We start from the raw sequence: 26,640 nt of genomic DNA on the forward strand, positions 1-26,640 counted from the left end.
GAGGTTTGAGTGAGGGAGGACTGATGGAGCTGTACATTACCACTTTAAATTGAACATGTAGAATTTTATTTGAGCATTTGAAGTAGCAGAAATATATCAAATGGTTGTCTTGTTTACAATAACTTTTTCTTTGATGTCGAGTCAAAATTTTGTGTTGCCAGGTCTGCTCCTACAGTCAGCGTTAGAGATTTGGTCCAGAACGTACACCAGCTGATCTTAATCTTGTTAATATTTACACCTAAACAAATGTAAACATCCATCCAGACTTCCTTGCTTAGTTTGCTCTGCGAGATATACACATTGTCCATCTGTCATAAATAACCATCTTGTCAAGAGAATGTTTCGGGGGAGTTTTTCTCGTCTTTTCCTATTTTTTTAAATTTCACTTATTAGCTGTTATAAATGTGATGCTGATGGATCATTAAGTCGGTAATATCAACCCACCGATAAATTGACATTTAGAATTTCGTTAACAGAAAGACACGAGTAGAAGCCATAGCTCGAACAAGAAGGGTGATGGCAAGAAAGATGGCGTGACTGCTGTGTTAACGGAAAGGAGACGCTAATGTAAAAGCATGGAGATTAAAAAGGATGATTTAAAATGCAGCAGGATGAAGGACTGTTAGTCTATTGAGAGATAAGGTAAAAAAAAAACAAACAAAACAACATCACTTAATCTAACCACATCCAAGTCATTTTCTTGAAACTCATAGTCAAGTACGAAGTCTACAGGTTTGGGGAAAAAAAAAAACAGCAATGCCTGCTCAAAACAGTGACACTCTTTATGTAGCAAATATCATCACATTATGAACTTTTACACTATTTATTTGTACATAATGCTTTCAGGCCAATATGCCTCAATTGTTATTGGTCAAAGAAACCTTGTGATACTGCAGATTGTTAAAATGTCACAGGAACAAGAACAAAACACATTGAGTACAATGCAGCAGTAGTTTTTTTTCATGGCAACAAAATTATTTTGCAGGCAAAATCATTATGCCTTCCTACATTATTCAATAGCTAATCTGCTTGGATGTGGCCAGAAAAAAAGGGAAAAAAAAAAAAAAAAAAAGACACGGAGATGGGGAAAATGTGAAAATGATAAGCGAGGGCTTCTATCTCATTCTGTGAAAAGAGGCCTCATTGATTGGCCCAAAGCAGCATTGTGAACATATAATCAATCATTCTATTATAACTACTCATCAATCAATATTAATGCCAGCCCTCGTAATCAATAGTGTGGATGATAATCCATTGATCGTCAGCCACTGCTGAGAGCTGGGATTTGATGATAACTTGATTCAAATAGTAGTTGAACCTCACTGTATTTGCAGAGTCTGGGCTTCTTGGTCTGTAAGGCTCATGGAGTCGTGAATTTGAGATATAGAGTTTGGAATGGAGATTTACAACAGGCCGCTTGGCTGGGCAGAGGAATAAATAGCTTGTTTTCCCTCGGCTAGGCTAAATAATTGGACTCCACATATCCGAGCACATGCACGAGCATGAACACAAATACACACACACACTAACGAGGAACATAGTTGCACAATTCAAATACCCATTTTGAAAAGATAAATGTAGTAAATCAGAGCAAGCTGAAGACTTAACCCCCCATTCCGGAATGAAATCTCCCAAAACAAAATAAATTAGGCCGTACAATATTTTTCACAATTATCTGTTAATATCAGCTGATGGCCCATTTCTAACCTTCATTCAGACTATCCCATTCATCATGTAAATGTAATTCTGCTGCAGGTATTTAATCAAATAGTATCTGATGGCAGGGAAGTAATTACAGCCGTTCTAAACTAACTCTTTATTCTTCACTCTTTCTCCCCGTGTTCCTCCATTCTGTTCACTCTCCACCTTTTTCAATTTTCAGTCCCTCAGTCTGCCGCCTTTTTTTCCACTCTCCTTTTTCATCTTTGCCTTGTCTATTGTAATCTCTTGTGGTGGAATCAGAGAGGCTTAAAGGGTTTTTGATTTTTTTTTTTTAATCATCTGTCTCAATTTTACAAGAATGGAGTGAGAAGGTGGGGAGGGGGCTTATCAGCATTTCTCAACAGCACAATGTCTTAGGGTCTAAATCCAAACTCTTTATGTGTTGGGTATACTGACCTGAAGCAATGGCGTGTGCACATGGGAAACAATGTGAGGCAATCTCCTCCACTCACGAATGGCCAGGCTGGAGGCCATCTCCACCAGCCGTTCTATGAAGTTGAGCTGCTGCTCCTCTGGGTTGCAGATTGCCAGGTAGCCACGGTGCATGTTCACCTTCCAAGCCATCTCCTTAGGGCAGCTTAGCTCCACCTGGAAATTCATACAGTAAGAAAATGAAATATTTAAACAAAAATTAATGGTAGCAACTTAGTAGAACAATCACAATTTTGATTCAAATTAGCATACTTTTGCTCAATAACAGTTAAAAGATGAGATCAGTCTCGTACAGCAATGGACTTTTACTATCATATACCTGCCACGATAATTTACAAGAACAGTGCGGTTGTTGAAAATCTATACGTTTCCTTTGTTCATCAGCATAAATGTGTGTTTTGAATCCATCTTATCGTCATTCTATAATCTACTATCTCTGGAAAATGACAATGAGAAACATCTTTCTCTTGCATTTTTTTATGTTGAAAATAAATCTACTTTTCTTTCCAAAAAAATAAATAAAAAAAAATAGAGGGAGAAACACAGGATAAAAAAAATCTTGTGAAAAGTGAGTATCAATTTCATTTTAATGTCATTTTCTTACAACGGGTAAAACACAGGCTATGTGAATAACAAGTGCACAACGTTATGCTTCAAATATAAATATACATATGCAATATAAATAGCTTGAAAGAATTAAGAATTTCACACATGAACTTTTGACAATTTTGTGCGTTAGGTTGGGAGGTTTAGCAAACATCTACATTCTCACATGTACTGCTTTTAGGTAAATCCCAGAGGAGTTCATATTGAATTGCCTGTTTGTTTTCCTGTGTGTATTTGTCGCCATAATGTCAAGTAGAACAGCGCACACTCTTCACAGTGCTGTAGCAGTTTTAATTACATGAAAACATTTGAGGGGAAAGGGCCTGTGACATTTTCCTTGTGCAATTTAGTACTTAGACAAATATACAACAATATTGGTTGCGATTTATTTTGTGAATGGGTTCGGCGGAACTTTTGTACTAATGACTAATAAATTTGACACGCCTGACACAGAGGCGAAGAAGCAGAAAGGGCCTTGCTATTGATTAATAAGCTCACCGCATTAGCATCAAACAAATAACACCCGCAGGGAGGCTCCTACGTCACACCTGTGGTCTGCTGTTGTGCGTTTATAAGTGAGCAAGAGACACAGAATGACAGAAGGCCAAAAGGATAAAGAGTGAAAAGAGCAAGAGAGTGAGGAGGTATAGGTGTGTGCATTTGCGAAAGCTCTTCCGATGCTGGAGAAAATTACAGTGATCGGTCAAAGCGCACTTATCGGGGGTGACGCTTGATGAATATCCTGGAGACAGGGCCGCCCTTATCAAGAGCCAGCTTTAATTGAAAGCAGGGACATTTGGACTTCGCCTCTGAGCTGGTGAGGAGTGGGCATGCAGGAAACTGAAAGCCTTGCTCCTCTCCTCCACCATAAAACAAATCACCCTGCAGCAGATGCTGGGGTAATTATTCACACACACACAGCTGTCGTAAATATTAGCTGTTGCAGCCAGAGCTATGGAGCGAGGGATGAAGAGATGGGGGTGAAAGTAAAAGTAGGGTGGGCAGTAATAGTAGAAAGAAGACCAAGTAAAGAAGAGAGGTTGGGGAGGCATGAGACAAAAGAAAGAGGAATGAGTAAACAGAGGAGGCAAAAGAATGAAACAAGAAGGAGGGGATATAGTGAAGCTGGTGTTGGCATCCAGACAATTTAATTAGATGTCACCTTCGGACAGAGCTGCTCAATGGATTGGTTCCAAGTCTCCTTGAAAGAGCAAAGTAGGAGTATTTGTTATATGTCAAGTACTATCACACACCCGCCACCCATCTATACTTTGTTTTAGGAAAACATGAGGCCAATAAATTCATGGACTAAACAGCTTAACTGCATTTCCACAGCTTTATGGCCGCCACTCTTATTCTTCCAGGGTGTGTGAGGTTACAGAGAGGTCAGACAGCACCAATATCAAGTTTCTCTACCTCACACTAACATGAGGCCTGGGTTTAATATCCAGGACTGCACTAGTAACAGGAGTAAAAGAAAAAAAGAAAAAAAAGAAAAGTTTAGTGGAGTCTGTCTGGTTCATTGGGTTCATGCCTACAGGCTCCACTCTGTCTGTGACTTTGTTAGTGACAACTTGCAGTTACTGTTTCTATTTCCTGTGAAACTGTTATTGGTACCTTTTGAGGACAGTGAGAGAAGAAATCTACGTGAATGTGTGTAGAAAGAATTACACACACATATATATAAATACTTATATATTGGAACTGTGCACCCCTCACCTGCACCAGAGCCTCCTTCATAGCAGCCCAGTTGGAAACCCTCCAAGCACACTCGAGCACCAGATAAGGGTTTGAATGGCCTTTAGACTGGCCGTATTCAGTCAGCGGTTCCCACTGGTTCAGTTCCTTAGAACAGCTAAAGACAAAGGAGATGAGAAGTTTAGCAAAGATTACATTTTCTATACTTGACGATAACATTTCTTCAGGTTTTTTTATTTGCTCAATCTACATTGCTATGCCATTTTTAAGGCCATGTTTTTAGCATCAACAGGCTGCTTTGCAACTCACATCCTCGACAGCTCCGCTTTTTCTTCCTGTCTCTCACTTAATCAACATGTCTGCTTTGTTTTCTACAAGTCTTTTTAAAAGTCACAATGTATCATTTAAAACCCTAAACATACTTTCCAAGCGTTAAACATTTCTGTGTCCTTTTCATTTTAGGAATGATCTTCATTGTAAAATGCAGCAAACACCAAGTAAATTCACAGCACATTTTTTAAAAAGCACACATAAAAACACAAGAGACAGCTGGATTTGCAGGGAAGCATGAGGGTCATTTCTTGTCATGACTCTATCTTGTATGGACTTAAGAAACATAAATCTTACCGTATCCAGTGGTCCTCCCACAGCTGGTACTCTGGGAATACTGCCGGGGAAACATTGCTCCTCTCGTGCTCTTTTCTAGCCTTCTCCATTGCCTTCTCGTAGCTTTCCTGAGCCTGAATATATATGTTTTGGGTTAACAAAATAGACATTACAGCATAACAGCACCACAAATTACTACCTCAGTGAGTCTACTTTAAGCTTCCTCTCACCTGTTCAAAGAAGCCATGCTGCTCATAGGCAATGGCTGTTGCCGTCTCAGGAAACTTGCACCTCTTTTGCCACAGGCCTGCCCACATGTCCTCCTCTTGGAGTAGAGAGTAGAGCTCTGCCAGAGAGTCCAAAATCTCCTATACGGAAGAAGAACACAATATGGATAGAAGCAGAACAAATTGGATCATCTGCAGTGATCAAACTGTAAATTTAATGAGAGCAGATTTGCTAATGAGTCTAGTTCAGACAGGATAAGAGGGAGATTTTCCAGCTTCAAAGATGAGGCTGCAGTGACGTGACAAATATATTTTTAAACCCTCCACTGTGGAAAAGAACCACTAATGAAAGGAACAGCAGCAATAAGCATGAAAGAGCCAAGTTCATTTTATTTTGTTTAACGCCTGACTCATATCAGTCCACCGACTATGAGAGAGATATCTGCATATCTGTGACCCTACATAATTATAGACCATAATGCAAAAAAGATGCTTGGGTTAGAAATATACTTTATAGCACAATTTATCCAGCAGAGCAGATATCTTGAGCACATGTAGTAGAGCCTGCAAAGCTGAGAAAATGGCAATGACTTCAGGGTTGCGTTGATCGTGTTTCGCAATATCGGAGTTTATTTACTCAATAGAATTCCTGATTTTATTGGACTTTTCTTTGTCTTACAGAGTCCTGATTGTTTAAAAAGCCTTAAAAAGTCAACACACAATCTAAATGAAAACCCATTACCTGCTGAGGTGGCGTGATGCTCTCCTGTTCATAGAACTCTGTGCTCTGCTTGGGTTTACTGTGCAAACTAAGACCTTTTTCAAAGGCCTGCTGCTCCAGCATGAGAGTGGAACGTAGCCAGAGGTTGTGAGTCTTGCCCAAGTACTTCAGGACACAGGGACGGATGGGGATAGGAGGTACACACTGGGACATGGCTTCCACAAAGCAGTTTAGGGCACTCGGCTGGCAGTCCCTCTGGGCCTGGTGGCTGCCACTACAAAGGAAAGGACTCATCTCTCCGGACAAAGCCTGGAGAGGAGAAAAGGCGAGATCATCAACTACCCAGTATTACTTTAGCAGCAGTGCTCTGATACAACATATTGACGAAAGCATTGAATTGCATGTACGGGATGCAACATGATACCATTTTCCAGTAAGAGAGTGCTGTTCAGAAACAGGAAAAAAGAGGTAGAGGATAACACATAAGAGGAATGGCAAGGGATAAATGACACAACTGTATGCTGCTTTTCTGTATCACACCACATCATGATCAACAAGTTAGTCAAGACCAATCAGTGAACCATGTTGCACTTTTACATACATTATCTACGGTATTTTCTGCAATACTGCAAAAACATGGTTACTGCATTAGTAATTAAACCACTTTGTCCAGCTCTTTTTATAAGCTGTCCTTTTTTAAAGTAATGCAACTTTGAAGGAGGTATATATTTATTCAATACAATGTGAAAATCAGTGAAAATGCATGATATGCTAGCTTGAGTTGCATGCTACCACTCTTTGCAATCAGAGACTCACACATTTGGACAGAATAGACCTTGAGTATGATCATGGGGTTAGTGCTCTGAAAATCATGACTGACACACTCTGATGTATTGGTAATGAATGCAATTTTCGCTGCCCGATGACAGCATGGAGTAATTTATGCCTTAATGGTCACTTTAATTAGACTGGTGGTGAACGCCAACGTGTCATCAAAATCCTTCCGATGGAAAATATACTTTTCTGTCATTCCCTTGTAAGAGTCAACCCAGGGATAGAAAGCCTCAATTGCAGTAATCTTTCCATTTTTACCATAAGTTGGCATAATCGCTACATAAAATGCAGAGACAGGCATCAAAATAAATAACTTAAGTATTTGTGGCTTGAGGTCTGGCATAGGAATAAATTATTCAGAATCTGACCAGTGACTGCATCTCGTTTAAAAGTTGAATCACTTTTAATTATTTTGAGACAGAAATAAGACTCTGCCTGTTTGCACAAGTTATTGAAACAGTACAGAAAGGCATGTGTTTGTATATGATGACCACAAAAAGAAAATGTACACGTTAACTAGAAATAACATCTGTTGGTTTTAAGTCTCTACCTGCTAATCGAGCTGCAGTTTACATCTACTGACATTTAATAATAATGTGAACCCTTTAAAGGAATTTCATAGCGGACACAACAAGCCTAAGGGAGCATTTAAATAATATTTCTTTATGTCTTTGGATGTACATATTGCTATTGCTGAAGCTAAAAAGAAATCATCATGTAAATCACAATACAGCATGCATGTCTTTCTCTTGACTATTCACAGGATATTGGATGGTTTGGTCATGCACGTCACACACTGTTTTTGTCCATTCTTGCTCTGGGAGCCAAAAAAAAAAAAAAAAAAAAAAAAAAGAAGAAGAAAGATGCTAATAAATTATACTTACATGCTGCTGTCTGTCAGACAGGATCTTCCAGAGGCGAGGGAAAAGCTGGACCCAGGTCCTTTCAGCCAGCGGTGTGGAGATGTGACAGAGCTGAACCAAGGCGTTTAAAAGTGCCCCCGTCTAACACAGAAAAGAGACAAATGAAAGCTTCTGGCTGCTGATTCTGCAAGGCACTGACTCTTAATTCATGCTTTTAGGGCTCAAGAATATTGCTGACATTTTCATCCTTCTTGAGGGTTAATGAATAATGCCACTGGAACATGAAAATGTTTTGAAACTATAATTAATTTAATACATAAAACATTGTTTTTGAACTGCAAGTAGTCAACCTTGGATGATCTCTGTAATTTTGCCTACACTCTATCAAAGTTCAATTCATTTCATCAGCCGGTCAAAACTGAAGGCGTGCCTTACCTTGACTTCCCGTAATGAATCAAGAAACTTGTCATGGCGGTTGGTGAGCATGTGCAGTTGGTTGCCTGTGTCTCTCTCTGCTTGCTCCTTAGTCTTGGGAATGGCTGTCTGGTCACCTGGTGCTAATTCTATGTCAATTTCTACATCCTACCAGGGGGTAAATGAGGAGAGGAAAAACATGTATTGTTGTTCAAGCTTTGACATTTAGTCTTCGTGTTGGGCTGTTTTTGAAAGACCATTTTATCAACAGCTTCTTGATAATGGACGAATGACGACAACAGAGACAATTTTTAAGATGAGCAAAGAGGCACAGCATTACTCTTTTCTTAGACCCACAGTATGTAAAAACTCCTAATGGGATAATGTGGCAATTTATGTGAGACACGTTGCGAGGCGTTGTGCGCCTGTCTGTGTATCTCACCTCCTCCTTGGTCTCGGTGTTTTCCCTTTCGCGAGGCTCCTGCTTGACGTGCGTTGCCATGGCAAAGGCGGCGCGGTCGTGGCTGTCAGCCAGATTGATGACGTTTGTGATAGATGGCAGCATGGATCCCTGGCAGCTGGTGCCAATGATGGTGTTTCTTTCGCAAACTGCCAGTAACAACTATCAAACACACAAACAGGTGCAAAATACATAAAAGAAGATTGGTGACGGTTGGTGGCAGATAACCAGCACGTAGATGCCCGCAGGATAAAAACCTTACGAAGCCTGCAGAAAGACCCGAGACCCACTGCTTACCTCTATGCACTGTTTGATCCAGAAATGGCTGCCCATGGCCTCCCAGTTCTGAGAGCAGCAGATGTACAGTAGCCTCTCATAGACGCGCCGCTTCATAGAGGCATCAAACACCTCAAAAAACTTGGCTCTGATCATTGGCTGACTGCAGCGAAGCCCTGAAAGGAAGGCTGGTTCCAACTTTGATGTGATGTCGCTTCCTGAAAGGCTCTCATCCCTAAAGGGGCAAAAGTTTTGTGAGAAAGAATCTGAGATGCCCGTTACCAAAAATGTTCTTAAAAAATGGGATGTGTGGGCGTGGGGCGATTAGCGCCCGAGTTAGAAAATGTCACCATTAACTTGTAATACAGAGAACTGCACACACAGATAAAACTTGGTGCCCCGTGCACCTGAGAGCTGTTGGCAAAACATGTATATGCCACTGAAACAATGCAGGAATTTGCAACTTGGAAAATACTCTTGTTTTTACAACTTTTTGAACTATTTCTTACATTTGGTGTGGTTAAAACTGAATATTGGGCAAAAGTCTGCATCTTTGACAATAAGACTGATGTAACATTACCTACCTAACTATTGAAACAACAAATGCAATCGTTTCCACGTCATTCTACAGCACTGAATGTGCTCCGAAGCGATGATTCATAAAACAGAAGCAGTGAGAGAGTAGGTGGGATGAAAAGAATAACACGGTGCCACAGCTGCATGTTGCTCGTATTTACACCGTCCTCCTAATCACACTTTGCGCTGGCACAGCTGCTTTATCCTTCCATTATCATTACTTGCTGTCCATCATGGCTTTACTGCTCATTTTAAATCTTTTGGCATCAGGATGCGGATACACTGGGCTGATTAAATGTGTATGTGTAGAAGATGGAAAGGTGAAGAGGGCCACAGTTTGATGAATAGCCGGCAGAGGTGGTCTCTCGCCTTTGACCACCACCTGCTGGGTGTCCTGTCATCAGCTAGCTGAATACTGATAGTACTGTAACCCTATTATCAATCTTCATCAGTCAATCTTTTCGTGGCCATCTTAAATTTTCCAGCTTTTAATTGTTTTTTTGTTGTTTTTTTACAGCTACAATGATTCTAAATTAGTTCATCCAGTTCCTGAGTTTAACAATCTTATTATAATTATTACCATCGTTAATAATTAACTTTTCGTCATAAAAAAGGAAAGGTACACTTCTGGTACTTCAAGCTCTCTTCATCTTTATTTTCCTTTTTCCCCCTGACCCAACCTTCTGTGTCTTTTCCCCGCCTCGACCGCCCCCGACCTTCACTTCTCACGTTAAGATGGATGCAAGGGCGGTGTGGCGTCAGTGGCGTGGCCATTTAGCCATGTGATGAATGACAGTAATTACCTGTAGACGTAATTAACGAGGTCCAGGAACTGGGCGTTTAACTCAAGTTCATCAGGGAAACGCTTCTCTATGTAGGTCATCATCTTCACCAGCAAGATGGATTTCTCACGCAGGTTTGGCATCTGAAAGGGAAAGAAGAATCGGGTAGAAAGTAGGATAAAGGAAAAAAAAAAATTATGAACAATAGACAAATAGAAAGGTGTGAGAAAAGAAAAATAATCTATTCTCTATTCAGTTGTTTTTCGCAGCTGCACCTGTCTAGCTCAGCTGTGTACCGCTTGCTCTTCTTCAGCTTAAAAGAATATGAAGACCAGAGAGTCCTCTGTAGGTATTATGCTAATGCTAACCTTACTAGATTTAGAAAATGTGCTTCGCTTGTTGTTTGTCCAAAGGTTTCACACCTTTCACAACTTTGCTGATTCAGTTCTTAATTTACACCTGTTTTCATGAGAGGAATTATGCCAGGATCTCTTGAATACCACATTTGTTTTTGTTTTTTTCCTCACTTAATACTGTTTTACTGTCTCACACCTGAACAGTCCCCTCCTCCTTACCTGGTTGGCAGCCATTGGAGAATTGTTTTTCACCCACTCTTCCACGATCTTGACAACAGCACGGAGGATTTTGGGGTCGGGAGACTTCTCAATTAGGGAAGTGAGGATGACCTGGATAAAGTTCTTCCTCATTTCCATGCTCATGACGGACAATCGTGTCTTCACCAGGTCAAGACTGAGCATTATCAGCTCGCTGGTCACTATCAGAGCAAACACATGGAATTATTCAAAGGAAGGGCTGAGACAAACTACAGAACAGATGCATTTATCTGTGCATTTATCCATCTTCCTTCTATTGCAAATTTTCTGGCCTTCAATAAATTGAAATGACTTATCTATTTTTAAATGGTGGCAGCAGTCAGAACTTCACATTTTCAATACAATCAGGATGGAACTACTACAGTTAAGCTTATTAGATTACTGAAACGTGAATAATCTTTAGAGGAAAAAGCCTAATGGTCAGAAGGCCTTTGGTCTTAGTGACTAACTGTTCATGGTGGACAGTTAATGTCTGTGTTTCCCGATACAGCCATTAGGGACCCATTTAAAGCACTGATAGTATCTTACAGTCATTACCTCCTGTCTGAAGAGTAGCAACAGGAATTATGCACTGCCAGACTTTCTGAAGTTCAGAAAAGTAAATGAACAGGAAACCTAAACACGTGTTTTTTCCCTTTCACCCCCCTCACGGATTAATATAAAGGGCAAGTTGTCAAGAGGTTCTGTGTCAAACTGTGACTACCCTTTCAGACCCCACAGCAAAAGAGCACAAGGTGACCATCTGTTGATACAAAAAGAGCAGAAGACAATACAGACTGGGAACCAGAGCTGAGAAACATTTCCCGAGAAAGCATACTATCTGCACAAAGGATCTCTCCTGACCACAAGAGCTACTGAGAACACAGCTGGGGCTATTGATATACAAGTTTTGATACTGTCTTTCTACGGAAAGAGGCACTGGTGAGACACCTGGGATATATGAGCTTTAACAATCTGAGAAAGGCTGTGATGCGAGTGTACATTCATGTCTGTGTTGTGTCCACCTCACACACAGTCAGCTCCTTGTTGGACGTGGGCTGGGGGAAAGTACGAGCAAAAACTTCCCCAATAATGTCAGCCAGGTGTAACTGCAGCCAAGTAGAATAAGTTCAGCTGAAATAGTAGTGGTTATCTGGTGCCAAGTTTGGAGAATAATGGTGACTAATACGTTGTGAACTCAAAATACTGCACATCTTTCCTATGTGATTACTTTTTAAATTACATTTGCCACTGGCTTCCTCACATCTTTCCACTGTATTTATGTACCTGTGCTGGTTTCAGTCACCCCTGGGTTAGCCTGCTGGGGGCTCAGGTGTTCCCGCACCATCTTCTGTAGTGAGCGCATGAACACTGAGATGAGGCGGTCAATGTAGCTGGCATTGTAACTGCAGGCTGACTTCAGGATCATCAGTGTCCCTGTAAGACAAATGAAGGCAGAGGGATAAGAAGTATGGGAAATGGAACAGTTTGACAAGAAGCTTCACTTCTCTGGGGAGAGGTAACAGACACAGACACCTGCAGTCAGCTTGTGTTCATTCACGCAGCTTGATATATATATTTCCCCCCCCTCAAGAGTGTAACAGAGGCAGAAATAAGAATGAGTAATGTTCTTCTTTGTTGCTGTTCCCCAGAGAGGAGACAAATGTTAAAATGTCACCCCCTGGCCAGACGGATGCATCACATCGCTGCGACTTTACTGCAACAGCAGGATACAGAATGCTTTTTTTTATTTTATTGACCACCACTGTAATTTTAGGAAACTGCATAAAGCAGCATTACCTTTGGACTGCTCTCAAATAGCCATTTATCACCTTGAATGGCCTATATTTTGAAACCTACTACATATTTCATCTAAAAGAAAAAAAAAATCAAAGTCTCTTTGAAATAAGCTTCAATGAAAGCTTTTTCTATAAATACTCTGACATCTGGGTGGATAACAGTAATGTTTGTACAGGAAGAGGGGCGGAAAGCAGCAATCCTTCCCAAGACAATCTTTCCCAAACCGCTGGACTGTGGCCCCCATTTAAATAGACCAGATGTTAGCCCGAGCAGCAGAGCCCATCGGCTTGCATTTTAACGGCCCACTCAATGGCTTAACTGGTAAAAGTAACCGAGGGGCCGCTTGGTGCTGTAGTGAGAGTAGGAGATTGACTTTTTTTCACTTCTAAGTATATACCAACAGAAGAGTAACCGAGGGCAAGAAAGGAGGAAAAAAAATAAATGTGAGAGTTGGTCTTACCAAAGAGCTGCGTGGGGTTAGTGTTGGTTGTTGCTTTTTCATAGTTGGTAAGCCCCTCGTAGATGACCTTGCCCACAGCAGCATATAGACACTCAAGTTCCTCATACTTAGATGCAACATTTGATGTGCCTAGAAAAACACAGCAATGTTTGTTTCAAACAAAGAACAGCTGAAAATCGAAATCACTGCCGTGCAAAGTGACGCAGTTATATTGCTGCAAGGAATCAGCATCATAATGTATTGATCACACTATGTTTCAAGCCCCTTTAGGCCTTTGTCGAAAGTGCTTTAAAACAATTCATACAATGACCTAAAACAGATGATGCTCTATTCATTTTGTATGGAAAGATGCGGGACAGTTATTCTCCCATAAGCATCTCTCCATATTTCAAAATGACACACAATCAATCACATTAAATTGCACATATATGTTAAGAACACAACCAATTACAACACTACAACAAAACATTAATTTAAACAATTACTTACAGAAATGGCACGTCTTATGAATAAAAATACAGGACTTGCAGCTTTTATAAGTCATAATTTTTTTTGTAATTATGCAAACAATTTTTGTTGGCTGTATCATAATTAGGTTTGTAAAATCCCCAAATCCCATGCCAATGAGTCTCAACACTTAATCCTTTTGGGGAAGCAAGTTTGTAAATTATATCGCCAGTATAATTCACTTCTATTTATAATTTTATCACAGTGTGGCATGACGATTTCTCAGAAAGGAATCAGATATATAGTGTTTTTTCCTGTGTGCAGCTGGTCTGGCTTCCAGTGAGAATTTAGAAATAAATCATTGCAGCTTACTAGGCTCAGTTGGGAAGATACTCATGAGACGAGAAAGAAGGGAGTGGACAGCACGTAGCACTTTGGTATTGCCGCAGGTCATGCACGCAGCGATGCCCCGCTGGAGCGGCTTGAAGTGAGCCAGGACGGCTGGGGGCTGCAGCACTGTCAACAGGAAGCAGAGAATCTCCAGTCCTGTGCAGATGTTGGAGATGTTCGCTTGGGCTGGCTGCTCCTGAGAGGTCAAAAAGGAGTAGACATTATAAGTGGAAGGTCATTTTTTTTGGTATTGCTCTTAAAACAGATAGAAATCCATTTAGACTTTTCAATAAAAGCCTCATATCTAAAAAAAAAAAAAAAAATTATTGATATGTATCTTTTTAGCCAAGCGCCCAATGCTAAAACAAAGCAATATAGATAATAGTGCAATTTCATCTGCAGACAGATGAAACAACCGAGTTTTTTTTTTTATTCCACTCAACTCAGAAATCAATACTGCTCACAAACACACACAAAAACAAGGCATTGTGATGGCTGTTAAACCAAAGATCAATGGGCAGCATCGGTTCCTAATTTTGTCTAAATTGCAAACAAGGTTTACAATGGCAGGGCCAAGAGGGTAATCTGGGACAGATCCATGGCACTGATCTTGCCTAATGAACAAGGTGACTCTGGTGATAAGGCTCCTGCTAGATATTAGGGTAGTATTGATTTGACAGTGCATTAACAGAAAAGGAACTTGTCGCTGCAGGAACCATGCAGATGCAGGCATGCCTGTGAGACTGTATATGTTTTGTGTGTCTCTCAAGTTACACTCCAAATACAACCTCCTCATGCCACTCCCCCCAGACTCTTAATCACTGCTGCGCCGAGACAATGAGATGATAAAAGGTAATCCGATTTACAGCATTGTTCATTAGTCTGAGTAAGGCAGCTAGGCAGGTAGAGCGAGGTCCCAAGGGGGTGGGCCTGCGTACATCTGCATAAAACCTACAGAAGGCCTTGTTTGTTAGACAATCCCCAAAGGGATATGGAAGGGCCGACTGAGTTTGTGTGAATGTGTGTGTGTAGGGAGAGAAAAGGGTGCGGCCGATGAAGTGATCCCCAAAAGAGAACAAGGGCAGTACGTGACAACTGGCAACGCGTGGTGATAACCTTGTCTGAACAGTGACGCCCAATCAGACCAGAGAGATGAGGAGGAAAGGAGACATGGATGAAAAGAAAGAAAGAGAATAAAAGCTGCGATAAGAGGCTGGATGGAAAAGAGATGAGAGGAGGAAGTGGTTAGACACAGAGGGAAAGGCGAGGACAGATGAACAGAGTCACAGTGGGGCGATACAGAAAGCAAGGATGAGGGCTTTAGGATGTAGAGGGGTTTTGGGGGGTTTGAATGAGAAGGCACAGGCCAACCCGGATAGAGTGCTGTTATCTCACCACTGTCATTATTTTGTCATTATGGTGGTTGGCGCCTCACTTCATGCATTACTGATAACAGACAAAGGACTCTGAGGTGTTAGAGCAAACACTAAGACGGAGCTTAAGCGGGGACAGGGAAAACTTCTCTGGGAAGCTATTAGTTATCCTCAGCTGTTTGCTGCTTATTGCTTGGAGCTTGAACAACAACACAAAGATTGAATATTTTGATTTTATTCAGACTAGTTTGACTGAAGTACTTTGAAAAATTCTTTTACTAGTAAGTCCAAATAACAAACTTACATGAATACTCTACACAGATATAGGTTTCTTTTTTAAACATACCCCAAACAGTAATATTCACCATGGTTAAATAGTAGAAACTTTTAGACCAATTATTACTTAGACGGGTCTGAACACAGTCAATGACAACTGATTACTCAGAAAGGCAGTGCAGAATAACAGCAGTACTGACAGGTTTCACACCTAAATTATCACCTTGTATGGATCTGGCAATATGAACCATGCATGAAGTCTAATGTAACAATCATTCTCAAAGTACATGCCATCTTACCACTGTCATTAGCAGCTTGTCAAACCATTGTAGCTTCAGCTCAGCACGAGGCCACATGTCAGGCCTCAAGGCTGTCTTCATCAGGCTGACACAACGGCGAGACAACAATTCCCCTGGAGATCCAGCCACATTGGTGCTATCGTTCACCTAGAAAAGAAAGGAACATATTTGTCTAGGCACTTAATTCATGCAGCTGGAGTTCAAAAGAGGCTGGATGGATACCATCCAGGATGGATACCATCTTTCAATCAACATTCCCTGTGCAAACCTTTATAGTGATAAGCATGCACTTTAGAGAGGTATCCTTGAAAAACACATTGAATCCCTATCAGCGCTAGGTGTGATGTCCTTTGGCTGATCACAATCCCTCGGGCCAGTGAGGACATAATTTTTCTACTGGGATCAATTCAGTATCACACTACACTGTTATCGAGAGGAATACAAAGAAAAGATTATGTTGCTATAGAGTGTTCTGTGAGCACCCAGTGGTTATAGGGAAGGTTATATTCAACAGAGATGCTTGGCTGAACAGTGAGAATGAAACTTGGCCCAAAAAATAAAGTAGGAAAAGTCAAGGTGAGTGAAATCTCAGCAGTCTATTTCAGGCCTAATAACCAAGGTCGTCAATGACTCTAGAGTGACTCCATGTGTGTGTGTTTGTGTGTGCGTTATCCTCACCCAAACGAGTGGTTAGAATAATTGTGCCTACTTGGAAGGACTAATGGATGGCAAAACACGTGTGTGTGTGTGGCTGAGGTCTTACCTGGCAAGCAATCCTGATGAGGAAGTTGACCACAGTGTCTGTATGTTGTTTCTCAACAGGTTTGTTGTGCATGCTCTCTGTGCCTGGCATGGACTGGCTGCGGCCAAATACCTACAAACACAAACATTATAATCTGTCAAATATAGATAAACTTTTTTCTTTTTTTACAAAAGAATGATTACAGAAAGTTGTCAAAAGGCAGAAATGCTGTACAAAGGGTTTTTCGGTCTACAAAGAGGAGGCTCCAGCCACAATAAGTCTGATAACTTTTCTGACAACTTTCTGGGCAATTAATGTTTCCTCAGCTTAAGCAGAAACAAATTCTGACAAGTTAAAAAGACGCATTTTTATCTTGACATCACAAGAAGAGGCACAAAAAACAGAAATTATAACAAGAGCACAAATATTTATTACAATAACCTTTAAGTATTTGTTTTACTTTTGTAAGTGTCATTCATCCTTCCATCCTCTTAAAGGTTTTTCCAGTTAAAGATTGTAGCTGGGCTGGAGCCTATTCTAGCTGTCACTGAGCGAGAGACAGGTTTTCACTCTGTTGCAGGGCTAATAAATCTGTGATCTGTAAATCGACATACTTTAAAGGACATTTACATTTTGGAATTCATTATGAACACTTTAATACATAAAACAAGCTTTCTTTAAAACGTGTAGTTACTGCCCAATTATGTCCTCTAATCTACGACATGCAGACATTAAGCTGATTGTGGCAGAACTCCAGATGTGTCAGGCACATCACGAGGCAATTTCAGAGTCTTTAATCTAAGTATAAACTGCCTTTTGAAAGATTGGCATTAGTGCAAATTAACAAATTTGATTAAAATTTTGAACAGGCGATTTTACAACAAAGGTATCCCAAAAGACCTCAAAACAAAAGACCACAGAGGGATATGATGAAGTATATGTGACGCTGCCATACTGCTGTAAGACAAGCTGGATAACAGCAACAACTCTGCTGTCAATCCTGTTAGCAATTTTTCCCCCTCAGACTCATTCAATAAATGACTGTGGAGACAAAAAAGTAAAACTGGCTGTCTTATTAGTAGCTTTCAAACTGCACAACAAACACCCTTAGAGAAGCAAGTAACACAGGGATATCAAGTGAGAACTCTCAAGGTAAGACATTCTGTCTGGGGCACGAGGGCCCATCAGTCACAGCCACATTCGTCTGGCATCTGACTAATTACTAACTGAGCTCACCGTGGAGGCCGCTCCAGTTGCTGTACGGAATCTCTTGACGTCCTGTCCAGCCCCGGCGGATTCTAGAGACAGGCCTCTTTTCACAGCAGCCCCACTGGTCCCTTCACCACCAGGACCTACCTCAGCCTCAGATTCTGGCTGTTGTGCCAAAGAAAGGTACACACAAGAAAGGAGGAGACAAATCCAATTGTTAACACAATATAACCACAGTATGTCTCTTTCTGTACAATGCAATAAAGCTGAAGTTTGTCACTAGCTCATATAGCAACATAAGTAATGAGCATTTATGGTACACGGCTCAAGAAACGCTTTAACTGCTATGATGAATAAGGTTTATTTTGTGACTTAATGAGCGTCTTCAGTCTGAAGGAAAAAGATTTTTGTGAGAAGTGAGAAACATAATTTGGTGACTCTGTATGTCAACATCCTAGACGACCATCCCAAACTGGTACTCCTGACATCAACAGAAGTCAGTAAAAATAATGTGGTTTACCTGCTGGTCTTTGATCCTCTGCAACTCCCACTTGATGACCACCTCAGCCAGGTCCACAGCCAGCTTCCTTTGCTCTATAGTCACACTTGGAGTGAAGCCCAAACGCTGCATTGCACTGATCATGTGCTGCACCAGGTGGTGTCGGACAGGGTAATACACCTGGGGGGGAGCACCAGGTATAACTTTGAAAAAGTATCATAATGCTGAAGTACTATAAACAAGCAATATTTTCATATCCCTTGTTCTGCTAATATTCAATTGACATCATCCACTTTGACATCAGAGCACTCCAGATTATGCAAAACACAGGTTTGTATTGGTTTTGGTTTTTTGGTGTATGTGGTTTTTTTTTAAAAAATTCTAATTATTTTGTAACTGTTAGAAAACAATTACTTAAGTCGCCCTTAAGTCCAAAAAGCCTCATAAGCCATTATTTCACCACAATACATTTGAAATCCTGCAATTACCATGTGATTGAAGTGGTGACTTAATGCAGTGCATCTGTTAAATCCCTTCAACAGTTTAGAAATTGCAGACAATGTTATAAACAGTCACTCCACACTCTTTAAAGAGCTAAATTTGTGTTACTGTTGAATAACCTATGGACCTAACTGTATGATTAAAAGATAGAGTGTCACAAAAGCTTATGTTTAATATTATATACAGAAGCTGTCAGGAGGGACTGGCGCATTTTTTCTTCCACAAAGCACCACAGACAGATAGCACCAATGGTAGAGTTTAAAAGAGGCACAAAAAGTGACTACAATAGCCCCTAAGGCTAACCAGACGAATTTAAACGTCAGTATAAATTGCACTGTGGCTTGGGGCGTGTGTTCCTTTCATCTGTATCTCTCACAACTTGAACCTTTACTCTGTAAAAACCAGATGAAGTCTGGAAGAGTGGAAAACTAGTGTGGATGACAAGATTACGGGTTTTAAAAAAAACAAGCTTGTTTTGCATGAAGTGGAACCACTTAAACTCTGCGAGACCAAAAAAAACCCCATTACTCATACAAAAACAGTTCTCTGTCGTACTTGCAGCCCAAAAATGTGAGTCCAAAAAAACGTTCCTCAAAAAATTCTGAATATCTTGTCATATTGTGTTATGTTTGATACTTTGCTTAGATTTAATTAAAAAGTTGAGTTAGGTGCCTTTTGTATGCTTGAATATTCACAGGTCAGTGTTAAGAGGCTTTAACTTAAAAAACAAACAAACAGAAAGGCAGCCAACGTTGAAAGAAAAAACCTTCAGAAAGCCTGGAGAACTACTGCTCAAGCCCACTTAAAAAAGAAACAGGAAAATCCGGCTCCTTGGAAGCAAAAAAATAGAAGCAAGGACGAATGCCTCAAGACTTCTGCACAGTATTGTACGAGGCCTTCTTCCACTGCATTAGCAACAGAAGAAGCAACCAAACAATGGCCTACATATGTCATTTGCTGCAGCATCTTGTTCCTGCGCTTCTACTAGAATCACACAGAACGACTCCCAGGAAGCTTATCCTTGTGCTAGCTCCATCTGCTGCAAAACATCTAGTGTAAACCAGGGTGTCAAACTCCTTTTACATGGCGGGTCACATACAGCCCACTTTGATGTTAAAAACGGGCTGTACCAGTGAAGCCTCCTTTTCTATTAGTATAAAGAAGTTACATATTTAACTGTTTTTCTATATGATGAAGAAAACCTGCTGCGGCAAAGAAAGTAATCTGTCAGCGCAACTCTTTGAACTTAATTTGTAAGAAATAAAATGACAGAAATAAAATGAGCTCCTGGTAGCTCATTGCCCAGACTGTACAGATTAGTTTTTTGTTTTTTTCCCTTCCTTTCTTTTTCTTTTTCTTTTTTTGTTGTTTTGCCGAATGTGGACAGCGTACGTTTGACACCCCTAGTCTATGCACAATGCACTAATATATGGGAGGTGGACAAAAATAAAGGCAAGTCCACACATGTACAGGAAAAGTTTGTTTTTATGTACTCCAGACCTACCAGTTTAGATTTTAGAGTGATAACACATGCAAAGTTAAATGGGGTGTTCAATCACTTTGAAACTTTTAGTCAGAATAGGCAAACTCTGACATCAAATTCTTACTTAGTCTCAAGGACATGATGACACACACTTAGCCCAACTCAAGTGTCACGCTCAAGAGTCACTTAGCTTCCGAAAACTGAACTGGGACTCTGAAACACACATGCAGACAAAGGAGCTAGAGATGAGATGTCTATCTGAGGGCTTTTGTCAGTGTCAAAGAATATTAAAGCTTCTCACTTTGAGGGTAATTATAGTCGATAGAGCAGGACTTCACAGCCCCTTAATGACAGAGTGGCTAAGCCCTGTCCATCACATGTGCACACAGACAAACACGCACACAATCTCTCCATTTCTTTATCAAACGCACATGCACAAAGTCTCTCATCTGTCTGTCATTATCTCCTCCCCAGTGTAATTATGCTGATGTGATTACATTAGATTAGTCATCTGGCCCAGTGAGAGCGGCCTGTCAGTGAGATAGAGAGGGAAGCTGAGGGAAATGTCAGTCTTCTGCTAAAAGACTGTCGCTCTCTGACTGGTGAGGCGGTGAACATCAGCTGAAGAAGCGAGAGGACACAAGTGTCTTTCAAGTTTATGGAGGAAAGCGAAAAGCAAGCTCGATGATCATTTGCTTTTGTTGATGACGAGTCCACATGAGCTGCTCTTTGACTCTACTGATCACTGCTGTGAAGGGTGTGTTTAATGCTGTATCTGCATTAAGTCAACTGTGGACACCAGGCGGTTGACATAATTAGACATGAGAGTCCAGCTTTTGACTTGATAACAGAGCAAAGTACAAATGATCTGGCTACAACCAATATAAAACTGAAATTAACAAAAAATCATAAACATTTTTAATTGGTCTGCATAAGATCATCTACATTTTAATGAGTATGCTCCTTTCCCATTAGGAAAGATGTGTCATGTAATTCAGAGCACTTAGATAATCAGTAAAATTAGCGTCTCAACAGTCTCCCCCCACGTGGTTCCCTGCAGTGAGCATGCTGAGAGGAGAGCCGGCAGAGACACTAAATGGATGTCTATGTGTGCACTTGAGTGGCACTTAACATCTCAGTATGTGTGGTGGCAGCTCACCTCGAAACACAAGAAATCGTAAAACAGAAAACGCTGATATTTTACTGTCATCCTCAGAAGCATATTACTTTTGCTATTATTAAGTGGTATAACAAATCTGTCATAAATAATTTAAATGACAGAAGGAAGAGCTCCATCCATCCCAGGAGGATATCATGGGGACTCAATACTTTTGGTAGTAGTGGTCTGACATATGGAAGTCTGCTGCTGCCTAAGTTGCATTAATGTGTGTGCTTTTTTTTTTCTTTTTTAAATCTACTCACCCTGAAGTGTTGCACAATGAGATGCAGTATGTGAACCAGCTGTGGTACAGTATGCCCCTCCTCCACAATGATTTTGCGAGTCCAGTGCGTCAACATCTGGTGGCCGTCCTCCATGCGTGCAGGCACTGCCGGAGTCAAGATGGCCATAGCCTGGCGGACTATGGCCCGGGCCTCCATTGTGTGGGCTTTCAACAGGCTGTGGAAGACCTGTACAGAGCAGAGATCGCATGTCTAATTTACCAACATACCATATACTTGGCTAAAATTTACTGTCCCTTAAAAGTGCTGTTTTCCTGCCTACACATTTAGAGAAGATAGAAAAAGCACACAAACCACACACACACACACGCACACACACGCACACACACACCTTCCTTACAGAGTTGGGAAAAAAATGAAAGAAGCTGATGACAGGCATAAATGCAAATGCTTCATCACTTGAGTTGTTAAGCTGGCTCCACAACTGCTAAACCCATCAACACAAGATACAAAATTTAAAAGTGGGGTAATCTAAGAAGTAGAGCTGGGCGATAGAACGATAACGATATGTATCGCGATATAACTTTTACTCGATAGAGAAATTAAGCTATCGCGATAGACCTCGCCGCTCTTGTCCTCTTAAAAAAAAAAAAAAAAAAAAAAAAAGGTCAGCCAATCCAAATTAAGTAGCGCAGAGCCGAACCAATCACAGCCGCAGCGTCACGTCGCGTGACTTGTTACCTACAGCACAAGTGCCAAGCCGCACGTGTGTTTGTTTGGGAAGCAGCCAGCGGGTAATAGAGCCAGCGCGTAATGGAGGAAATGAGTGTGCCGACTAGAAAAATCAACCGAGCGTGACCGAAGAGAAAACAGATGATGGTTCCAATGCCGGAGAGATTGTTGAACGGAAGAGCCATAGAAGTTCCGTAGTGTGAAGGTATTTCGGCTATTTCAAGTCTGACAAAAAACAGAGTAGCGTGCACTGTAAATTGTGCCGAAAGCAAGTCTGGAAATACAATAAACTGGTGCATGCGTCACACTGTGCGCCACGTTATTGTTTCGGTGAAATGAATTTCTACACTACTGTTACTGTTAATTCTACTCTCTGCAGTGTTTAAATGCTTACATATACACACAGTTACTGTCCGTCCACACATACGACTCTGTTCTGCTTCTATGCCCCAGCTTTGTTTACTTTTTCCCACCGAGGCTTCTAGACTTCTGATTGGCCAACATTTCTGCACGGTTAGGAATCTAGCGCCACCTGCTGCTTTGGCATGTTCATAGCAGCGTTTTCCTTCATTTCTGCCTTTATGTGTGGACGGGATTATTTTTTTAAAACGAAAACGGAAAATCTCCGTTTTCAAAAATACCCGTGTACGTAGCCTCAGTCTCTGACTGGAAGCGCTAATTCGTCATTCGGCTTTTGTCAGACTAAAGTAACTGTTAAAACTGTTTGAAAAGCTCAGCTATACAACAAGGAGAGATTGAGAATTTCCTTTTAGTTCTCAGTTTATTTGATATTGACAAAAGTTAGTCAGTTTTGTCTGTTCTTCTGTAAAACAAACTAAGATTTATTTTTAGAATTAATATTTTGTTTCTAAGTGGAATTGACAATTTAGTCTGTTTCGTTTGTTCTATTTTGAAACTTAAACGCTTTAGCGGCTGCCTTTTGTGTAGTTTGCAATATTTGCCTTTATTTATCTGAAAAAGTCTCATGTTTCTTAAGTACATCTACCCTGTTGAACTTATTATGGGAAATAAATATTTAAATAAAAACAAGCTGCTGATTATTTCACATTTTACTTGTGAGCAACGGCACATTTAAATCTTACAAATATAGTTATTTGGCTTATATCGTGATAGATATCGTTATCGCCTGAAATGAAAAAAACATATCGTGATATGAAAAAATCTCATATCGCCCAGCTCTACTAAGAAGTGATATTTCAAAAACTCAACATAAAACAAGACGCACAACTTATGAATAATAATATTGCCTTTTCACGCTCATCTGTTAGATGCATGAAAGCAGGCAATACATTAAGTAACATAATGCTGGATATCTAACTCGAAAAACAAAAGAAGATCAGGCCATGCAGATGGCACTCACAGCACTCAAGACTGCCATCTGCATGGCCTGTTCCTGCACTTCTTACTCCCTTGCCTCTTTGCTAACCCAGTCCTTTATATTCCCTCTACCTCTAGACGAAGACAGCCTTTGATTAAAATCTCTGTCCATGTCAGCCACAAGCCTGCACAGGATCTCAGAAGTCTGCCGATGAACGGATTTCTTTCTTAGTTCTTTCTTACATCAGTACATCATAATCTTCTGCAGGCTTGCTCTTTAATGTGACTGCATGCAGTTCAAGCTCCTGCAGCACTGAAAGTGATATGTAAATATTACTAAATCTGACATAGTAGGACCGTCGTCTGAAACTTTTACAGAAAAACCATTGAGGTGCTCATTTGGCCATGAAGCTGACACATTCAGAGGCCGACAGATTAATGGAAGTGCATGGCTGAAAGAGGCTTTAGTGAACCAGGGGCACCCAAAATAGTTCCTCTGACTTCACAACTACACAGCATTTTCTTCATAAGTGTGACTCAGAAAGCAAAGGTACCTTTCTAAGTGTACGCCGTTTTCTACTGTGAATTCATCTGCTATGTTCCATTTTCAAATCCATCTTTTGTCATTTTTCTGTTGTGTCCCTTTTCGGCATTGAAACATTTATTAGCTCTCACCTGCAGGACAATCTTCTTGTGAATGGCAAACTTTGCGATGATGTGGGCCAGCAGTAAGTGACCACTGTATTTACAGGCAGGATCAACGCAGGCTTTAGGCAGAAGGCACGGCCAGGCAAAAGTCATAAGACGACGCAGCTTGCTGTTGCGTGACTTGTTGTTGTCATGAATATGGTGGGGAGCGTGCTCCACTAGCAGGGTGGAGAACTGCAGTAGGCAGATTCGCAGAGAGTCCAGCAGGTCAGCCTGCTTCTCCGGGTCCAGAACCTTGGAGAGGGATAGGAAAGAAGTGCCATTAAAAATTGCTGGGCAATACAGGAAAATTATACCGTTTTTGCAATCTATAGCAGAATTAGCACAGAACATTTTCAGGAGCTTGACTTGGTGGGATGTTGTATTAACACTACTAAAACTTCTCACAAAAAATACTTTAGCCCTGTTATGCTAATTCTTAACAACTCCAGTTAGAGATCAATAAGTCTCCTCATATGTAGATAAACAATAAGCCGAAACTCACTCTATTGAATAATCTGTACTTAAATTTCTAGAGTGTAACACAGTTCATTGATTCTGAATGACACTTTACAACAACACAATCTAATTTTACATATACTGAAAACCTTGCATCACTCAAACCACCCAAATACCAATTCCCCAAAGAGAATGTACAGAAGACAGCACAGTACATAGGGAGACAGGGAGGTGAGGTAGGAAATCAGTTTTATCCAGACTGTAGAGGAGCTATTAGCAGCCATTAGGATTGGTGTTAGTCAGTGATGAGATCTGCCACAGTACAAACAAACATGCCGACCTTTAGCATGGTCACAATGTGACATTTACACCAGAAATTATAGTCTGATGAATCAAACGTGATAACAAACAGAGAGGAGCTTCTGGGAGGAAGAAAGAAAAATCAAAGACATGTAGGGAAAAAAAGGAAGAAGAAAGAGATGAAATGACAGTAATTAAAGTGTAAGGCCATGAGAGAAGAAGATGACTAAATAGGATGTAGCTGATGATGACTCAGAAAGGAGAGATGTTGGGCTGATAGGACATTATGAGAGGAAATGCAGCAGGTAATGAAATCAGAAACAGGAACACAAAGAGTCATGGAATAAACAGACAGCAAGGGTTGTCTGCTGACTGTGAGAAGAAAATGGTAAGAACAGTAAGAAGAGGAAAAATATGAATAACAAGATAATAAATCCATGTATTTTATGGATTTAGACAGATAGAGATAGCATGTGTACCTTGGTGATGAAGACACTGGTAATGCTTTCAGGGTTGTCTCCTTCAGGGTTGGGCGGTCCGAGCAGCTGCTCACCTTCTCCCTTCTCAAAGCTATACAGGAAGGCTGGATTCAAGATGTGCTGCAGCACCTATTAAAGAAGAAAAGTGGAGTTTACAGCTTTGACCCTTTCAAGAGAGATTACAATGGATGATTCCACCGATAGCACACTTTCAAGAAAGGAGAAACTAATCAGTGAAATCACCTAGTGTACCCTTTTCAAACCTACATTAAAGAAAACCCTGCACACAATCAGCCCTCAGTGGCAAATACATAAGTGATTACACAGAAAGGGGTAGGAACAAGAAGAGAATACTTTCCGGACTGATAATAACAGCAAAAAATAAATAATAAAAACAACTGGACTGTACAGAGAGAGAGAGAAAAAAGACACATTTGACCACAGCAATGTCAAATGTGGCACCAAATGATTGCAATAAATAATTTAAAGAGCAAAAAGAAAACAATTTCCTCTCTGAGGCAAAACTAAAGAAACAATGTATTTCCTTAATTAATCTACAAGCATTTAAAGCAAAAACAAAAGTCAATAAGATTTAGAGTATCTTAACAGGGAATGTGAATGAGGGCTTGATTAGTTTGTAAAATCCGACTAACCCAACCACTATACAGCTAACGACTGCATTTATTAAAGAAGCTGCTATCTATTAATGAACACCCCTATTCAATCCATCACTGGGAGGACAGGGCATCGCTCAGTGGAGAATGAGCTGTGGTAGCATATGTTCCATCTCCTCCATTAGCACAATATTCGCTCTCTTTCTCACACGCTGAACACACACTGAGCATTACTCTGTTTTTCAGTGTCATCTATTCCTATTAATTCTAAGCTTCTCTGATATCAATCATTGTACGATAACAGCATCATTTTGTAATGCCACTGATGATGTGCTCCTGCA

At 40.6% G+C, this 26,640-nt stretch overlaps 1 protein-coding gene across 2 annotated transcripts in view; it reads right to left on the bottom strand.

Annotated features, from left to right (window-relative positions):
• trrap (transformation/transcription domain-associated protein) overlaps positions 1-26,640 on the bottom strand; it is an 83,549-nt gene that overhangs the window by 27,186 nt on the left and 29,723 nt on the right. For both annotated transcript variants that reach the window (XM_004562324.5, XM_004562323.5), the window contains 21 exons: positions 25,686-25,814; positions 24,436-24,702; positions 21,712-21,918; positions 18,327-18,485; positions 17,834-17,971; positions 16,619-16,729; positions 15,856-16,002; positions 13,890-14,103; positions 13,071-13,199; positions 12,098-12,247; positions 10,793-10,992; positions 10,239-10,360; positions 8,881-9,094; positions 8,566-8,745; positions 8,145-8,291; positions 7,731-7,850; positions 6,034-6,321; positions 5,295-5,432; positions 5,086-5,198; positions 4,480-4,615; positions 2,119-2,310 (listed from right to left, as the gene is read on the bottom strand). In XM_004562324.5, coding sequence (XP_004562381.1) covers positions 2,119-2,310; positions 4,480-4,615; positions 5,086-5,198; positions 5,295-5,432; positions 6,034-6,321; positions 7,731-7,850; positions 8,145-8,291; positions 8,566-8,745; positions 8,881-9,094; positions 10,239-10,360; positions 10,793-10,992; positions 12,098-12,247; positions 13,071-13,199; positions 13,890-14,103; positions 15,856-16,002; positions 16,619-16,729; positions 17,834-17,971; positions 18,327-18,485; positions 21,712-21,918; positions 24,436-24,702; positions 25,686-25,814 — 3,501 coding nt within the window. The remainder of the gene's footprint in view (positions 1-2,118; positions 2,311-4,479; positions 4,616-5,085; positions 5,199-5,294; positions 5,433-6,033; positions 6,322-7,730; positions 7,851-8,144; positions 8,292-8,565; positions 8,746-8,880; positions 9,095-10,238; positions 10,361-10,792; positions 10,993-12,097; positions 12,248-13,070; positions 13,200-13,889; positions 14,104-15,855; positions 16,003-16,618; positions 16,730-17,833; positions 17,972-18,326; positions 18,486-21,711; positions 21,919-24,435; positions 24,703-25,685; positions 25,815-26,640) is intronic.

This window comes from Maylandia zebra, linkage group LG8, assembly GCF_041146795.1.
Source record: "Maylandia zebra isolate NMK-2024a linkage group LG8, Mzebra_GT3a, whole genome shotgun sequence".
NCBI lineage: Eukaryota > Metazoa > Chordata > Actinopteri > Cichliformes > Cichlidae > Maylandia > Maylandia zebra.